General features: G+C 32.1%; 1 protein-coding gene across 1 annotated transcript; it reads right to left on the bottom strand.

The window, feature by feature from the left end:
* Nucleotides 1–4,858: 4,858 nt before the first annotated feature.
* On the bottom strand, nucleotides 4,859–6,169 carry LOC145627855 (uncharacterized). Its single transcript, XM_081680199.1, has 2 exons — nucleotides 5,606–6,169; nucleotides 4,859–5,491 (listed from the first exon to the last, which is right to left on the bottom strand). Exons 1-2 carry the CDS (start codon nucleotides 6,167–6,169, stop codon nucleotides 4,859–4,861), a joined length of 1,197 nt encoding a protein of 398 aa, XP_081536325.1.
* Between the last annotated feature and the right edge of the window lie 726 nt (nucleotides 6,170–6,895).

Below are 6,895 nucleotides of genomic sequence, written 5' to 3'. Positions count from 1 at the left end.
GTTTGACTTTAATTTTATTCAAAAAGATTAATTTAAATGTATTTAACTTTCATTTGATATAATTGGCTTCGTTTAATGTATTTGACTTTCATTCGATTCAAAAACTCTTTGTTTGAATGTGTTTTACTCTCATTTTATTTAATTAGCTTCGTTGAATGCATTGGATTTTTATATGATTCAAAAAGCTTTGTTTGAATGTGTTTATCTTTCATTTGATTCAAAGAGCTTTGTTTGTATGTGTTTGACATTTATTTGATTCAATAAGCTTCGTTGAATGCATTTGACTTTCATTCGATTTGAAAAGCTTTGTTTGAATGTGTTTGACTTTCATTTCATTCAAAATGATTTGTTTGAATGTTTTTTACTTTCATTTGATTCAATTGGCTTCGTTGAATGCATTTGAATATCATTCGATTCAAAGCTTTGTTTGAATGTGTTTGACTATCATACGATTCAAAAAGTTTAGTTTGAATGTGTTTATCTTTCATTTTATTCGAAAAGCTTTGTTTGAATGTATTTCTCTTTCACTTAATTCAAAAAGCTTTTTTTGAATGTGTTTGACATTTATTTGATTCAATATGTTTCGTTGAATGCATTTGACTTTCATTTGATTCAAAAAGCATTGTTTGAATGTGTTTGACTTTTATTTAATTCAAAAAGATTTGTTAAAATGTGTTTGACTTTCATTTGATTCAAAAAGTTTTGTTTAAATGTGTTTTACACTTATTTAATTCAATTAGCTTCATTGAATGCATTTGACTTTCATATTATTCAAAAAGCTTTGTTTGAATGTGTTTGACATTTATTTGATTTAAGAAGTTTTAATGAATGAATTTGACTTTCATTCGATTCAAAAAGCTTTCTTTGAATGTGTTTTACTTTAATTTTATTAAATTAGCTTTGTTAAATGCATTTGACTTTCATTCTATTCAAAAAGATTTGTTTCAATGTGTTTGACTTTCATTCGATTCAAAAAGATTTGTTTGAATGTGTTTGACTCAATTTGTTTGACGTTCATTCGATTCAAAAAGCTCTGTTTGAATGTGTTACAATTTCATTTGACTCAAAAAGCATTGTTTTAATGTGTTTGACATTTATTTGATTCAATAAGATTCGTTGAATGCATTTGACTTTCAATCGATTCGAAAACCTTTGTTTGAATGTATTTAACTTTTATTTCATTCAAAAAGATTTGTTGGAATGTGTTTGACTTTAATTTATTTCAATTAGCTTCGTTGAATGCATTTAACTTTCATTATTTTCAAAAAGATTTGTTTGAATTTGTTTGACTTTCAATTCATTCAAAAATATTTGTTTGAATGTGTTTGACTTTCATTTGATTAATTTAACTTCGTTGAATGCATTTGACATCGATTCGATTCAAAAACCTCAGTTTGAATGAATTTAAATTTCAATTGATTTAAAAAGCTTTGTTTGATAGTGTTTGACTTTTAATTTATTCAAAAAGTTTTCTTTGAATGTGTTTGACTTTCATTTGATTTCAAAAGCTTAGTTTGAATTTGTTTGACTTTCATTTGATTCAAAAAACATTGTTTGAATGTGTTTAACTTTTATTTGATACAAAAAACTTTGTTTGAATGTGTTTTACTCTCATTTTATTCAATTAGTTTCATTGAATGCATATTTTTTCGTATGATTAAAAAAAATGTTTGAATGTATTTGTCTTTCATTTAATTCAAAAAGATTTGTTTGAATGAGTTTGACATTTTTTTGATTCAATAAGTTTCGTTGAATGCATTTATTTTTCAGTTTATTCAAAAAGCTTTGTTTGAATGTGTTTGACTTCCGTTTCATTCAAAAAGATTTGTTAGAATGTTTTCGACTTTCATTTGATTCAATTGGCTTCGTTGAATGTATTTGACTTTAATTCGATTCAAAAAGCCCTGTTTGAATGTGTTTAAATTTTATTTGATTCAAAAAGATTTGTTTTAATGTGGTTGACTTTCATTTGATTCAAAAAGCTTAGTTTGATTGTGTTTTACTTTCATTTGGTTCAAAAAAAGCTTTATTTCAATTTGTTTAATTTTTCTTTGATTGAAAAAGATTTGTTTGAATGTGTTTGGCTTTAATTTTGTTCAATTTACTTTGTTAAATTGCATTTAACTTTCATTCGATTACAAAAGACTTGTTTGAATGTGTTTGACTTTCATTTTATTCAAAAAGATTTTTTATAATTTGTTTGACTTTTTTTTTTATTATATTATCTTGGTTGAATGCATTTGACTTTCATGCGATTTAAAAAGCTCTGTTTGAATGTGTTTAATTTTTTTTTTTGATTCAAAAAGCTTTATTTGAATGTGTTTGACTTTCATTTGATTCAAAAAGCTTTGTTTAAATGTGTTTGACTTTTATTTGATTCAAATATCTTTGTTTGTATGTGTTTAACTTTCATTTGATTCTAAAATTTTTGTTTGAATGTGTTTTACTCTTATTTGATTCAATTAGCTTCCTTGAATGCATTTGACATTTATTCTATTCAAAAAGCTTAGTTTGAATGTATTTGTCTTTCATTCAATTCAAAAAAGCTTTGTTTGAATGTGTTTGACTTTTGTTTGATTAAAAAGCTTTGTTTGAATGTGTTTAGCTTTCATTTGTTACAATTAGCTACGTTGAATGCATTTGACTTTCATTCGATTCAAAAAAGTTTTGTTTGAATGCATTTGACTTTCATTTAATTCTAAAAGCTTTGTTTGAATGTGTTTGAATATCATTTGATTAAAAAAGCTTTGTTTAAATGTTTTTTACTTTCATTTGATTTAATTAGCTTCGTTGAATGCATTAGACTTTCATACTATTAAAAAAGCTTTGTTTGAATGTATTTGTCTTTCATTTGATTCAAAAAAGCTTTGTTTGAATGCATTTTACTTTCATTCAATTCAAAAAACTTTGTTTGAATGTGTTCGACTTTCATTTAATTCAAAAAGAATTGTTTGAATCTATTTGACTTTCATTTGCTTTTTTTTTTTTTTTTTTTTTTTTTTTTTGTTAAGTAAGCAAATATATTACTATAAAAAACTGTACAAATTGTACAAGTTTATAATCCTGTAAAACAGGCAACACCAGAACTATACAAAACCAAAAGGTCACCTCCACACCAAACTCCTAACTCCTAAATTGACATCTTCTAGGAAGGTTTCAACTTAGAGAGAAAGGAACAACCTTACTAGAAGCAATCTGTTGCCTTCTAGGAAGGACACGGACACACAACTTGAAAGGAAATACAAAAAACAGACCCCAACAAACACATTCAACCCACTATGAGCTAAACAACAACTTATCAAAAGAAACAAACAAGCAACAAAACCAAACAGGCTACAAAAGACCTAGACATCAAGGCTGCTTGAGATTATACATCTATTTACGATCTGCAGCCATCCATTTATAGTTAATAATCTAATGAGCTCTGGCCAAAGCTCCAATCCTGATAGCTTTAACTACCAGATCAGGGTGCAGAACAGCTTTCTGCTAAAATGTGGTAAGTCAATCCTACAAGGACTGCAAGAATCACACCTTGCTGAATTTTGTTTTTACCAGTTTTCTTCTAGGTTTTCCAAGAATCTTAAATATTATTATTATTAACAGTAACCCCAAGCCAACCAGTAATGCTACTAAAACATCTAGCACTATAGCTGCAACTGAAAAAAAGATGAGAACTAGTTTTAGCATGTAAGCCACACAGAAGACACAGATCATCATCACAAGCATTGTACGTTTTAAGCTTATCCCTCGTTTTTAGCCTTCCCAGCATAGCCAACCAAATAACAAAAGAATGCTTTGGGACATTGAATTTGCTCCACACCCATTTCGTTCAAGGAACTTTATCCATACTACCCTGCAGCCATTTGTGACAGTTAGAGATCTTAAACCCCTTACTCATCCAGTTATTACTAGCAAAACCATCATCAAGCTCATCCTTGATCTTGCTCATAAGCTTCTAGCCCCAACCAGCACTTCTCTTGGGAGTATAAGTCCACCAATCCTTGTTCTTAATGTAAACTGAATGAACCCATTTAACCCTGAGAGACTCAATCTTCTTTGCTATTTTCCAAACATAACCTCCCAAAGAAGCTTTATTCCAAGCAATAAAGTTTCTGATCTTAAACCCCCAGCATACTTAGGTCTGCAAATCCAATCCTAGGAAATAAGAGGAGCTCTACTTAGAACAGCATTCCCATCCCAAAGAAAAGCCCTACAAAGTTGAGTAATTCTCATCATAACAGTTTTAGGAATAAATAAGCTATGAGCCCAGTAAATGTGGAAGCTCATCAGAACTACATTAACCAGGGTCACTTTAGCCATATAAGAGATATTCCTACTGCTCCAGCAATGGATTTTAGCAAGCATTTTATCTACAACAACATCATAATCAACAACTTTCAAGTATTTATCATTTAAAGGGATACCCAAGTACTTAAAAGGCATTTTACCCAAAACAAACCCAGAACACTTCAGAATTTCATTTCTCACTGGATCCTGAACATTCCAAAAATAAATTGCAGTGTTATTAGTATTGACCTGCAGACCGTGATCTAGCTTCAAAACTTTTCAAAACTTTTATCATTAATTTAACAGAAGCAACATTCCCAAAAGAGAACAACATCAAATTATCAGCAAAGATAAGATGGTTTAACCCTAAGTCTTCACATCTCCGGTGGAATTTAAATCTTCTTTTCTTCCCAATTTTCCTGAGTAACCTAGTAAAATACTCTATAACAATCACAAACAATAAAGGTGACATAGGATCACCCTGTCTGATACCTTTTTTCCTTACATAGAAACCATGTAACCCCCCATTTAACAAAAGAGAGAAAGTAGGAGTGCACACACACTGCATAATTCAGTCAATAAAATGGTTAGGGAAACCCAAGGCAATCAACATTTCCTTGATAAACACCCAGCTTTTAGAATCATAAGCTTTCCTAAGATCAACTTTCACATTGCATATTGGTGGAGTCCTTTTATGGCCATAATTCTTCAGCATATCTTGACACACCAAAATATTATCTAGAATAGACCTACAAGTAACAAAAGCACTTTGGCAACGATCAATAAGCTCAGGCAACACCTCCTTCAGGCTCTCACAAATTATTTTAGCAATGATTTTATATATAACATTGCAGCAAGAAATAGACCTATATTGAGTTACCATGTTAGTATTCTCAACTTTAGGAACCAAGGTAATAGAAGTTGCATTCACTTGCTTTAAAAGTTGACCATTAGCAAAGAAATCAAGCACACCCTTGGTTACACCAGAACCATTTACAGACCAATTAGCCTTAAAGAATTTACATGAAAAACCATCGGGCCAAGGGGCTTTATCAACCTCAATACTCCAAAGAGCAGTTTTCACATCTTTATCAGTGAAACCCCTACACAGCATGTCCCTTTGAACTGTAGACAGACATTTACCCTCCTCAATAACAGAAGGATGCACCAAACCACTAGCAGTAGCAGTAGTACCCCGCAAGGACTAATAATACCTCAGAAAAGCATCACGCACATCTCCAGGCTCAGAAATAATCTCACCATCTTCACCAATCACAGAGTAGATACTATTCTAAATTATCCTTTTCCTCAATATAACATGAAAATAAGCAGAATTCTTGTCAACATCCTTAAGCCAGTGAGTGTTGGCTTTCTGGTTAAGGAATTTATATCTAACCTTGTGAGTGAGAGAAAAGTTATCCCTGGCAACCTTTTCCTGTGGAATGAGATCATTATTACTAGGTTCACCTTGGAGAGCAGCCTGAATCTCCATTAACTTCCTTTCTGCGATTGCATCAGCAATTTCCACCCAAGTAAACTTAGTGAGATTTAAACTTTTCAGCACTTTCTTTGTTTCAGCAAGTTTTTTAATCACCCGGAACATAGCAGTCCTAGCCACATTAATATTCCAAGCATCTATCACAGCTGCTAAGAACCCAAGAGCCTTAATCAACATATTGAAAAGCCTAAAAGGGTTTCTCAACTGCATATTCCCCTCACTTAATCTGATAACACAAGGACAATGATCCATGAGACCCTCAGGGTATAACATAGCTTTCATATCAAGGAAGCAATCTAACCAATCATTATTGACCAATACCCTATCAATCTTTGTGCTCACCCTATTCAGCCCATCTTGATTATTATTCCAGGTATAGAACATTCCCACATATTGCCAATCAAATAGTCTAGTATCCCTTAAGCATTGTCTAAATGGTTAAACTTCAGCCAGAGAAACTGGTGAACCAATTCTATCAGCCAAGTTCAACACATTATTAAAATGCGGGAACCAAACCCCCAACTAGCCAAGGACTAGTCATGGAGCCAGCAATTTGCTTCAACTGGTCCCAAAGACATACTATATTAGTTGCCTCATTCAAAGCATAAACCATAGAAACTTCAAATCAGCCACCAGAAGCTTTATGCAGAACCTTACAATGAACCAATTGAATCTCCACTCTAATCACAGTAACATCAAAGATTTGGGGTAACCAAACCATCCAAATTCTACCACCCTTATGCTTACTATAGTTAGAACAAATAGACCAATCACCACCCATCGTAAAAAATACCTCACCAAACTTCCTATCCTTCACCTTAGTTTCTAAGAGTGTAAACAAACCTATGCTATGTTGTCTCAAGAACCATAAGACATCACACAGCTTACTAGGCAAGTTTAGCCCCCTTACATTTTAAAACCCAATTCTATCCATTGAAAGAGTAAGAGCATTCCCCCTCCTCCAACACACTAAACCTATTCCCACTGCCTCCAAACAAAACAACACCTGGCTTCAACAAAACAACTGCCTCAGGAACCTCAGACTCCTGCTCCTTCCTAGGGATGTCATCTAGATCAACTGTCCTGCTCCCCCTAGTAGCCTTGGAAAGC

Source organism: Chenopodium album, chromosome 4 (assembly GCF_948465745.1).
Source record: "Chenopodium album chromosome 4, dcCheAlbu1.1, whole genome shotgun sequence".
NCBI classification, from domain to species: Eukaryota; Viridiplantae; Streptophyta; class Magnoliopsida; order Caryophyllales; family Amaranthaceae; genus Chenopodium; species Chenopodium album.
This window is presented reverse-complemented; position numbering and strand designations above follow the sequence as displayed.

Coding starts and splice junctions, on each gene's coding strand:
- LOC145627855 (XM_081680199.1), bottom strand. CDS start 6,169: ATGTTCTATACCTGGAATAATAATCAAGATGGGCTGAATAGGGTGAGC. Junction 5,492..5,605: donor AGAATTCTGCTTATTTTCAT/GTTATATTGAGG, acceptor AGGTATTATTAG/TCCTTGCGGGGTACTACTGC.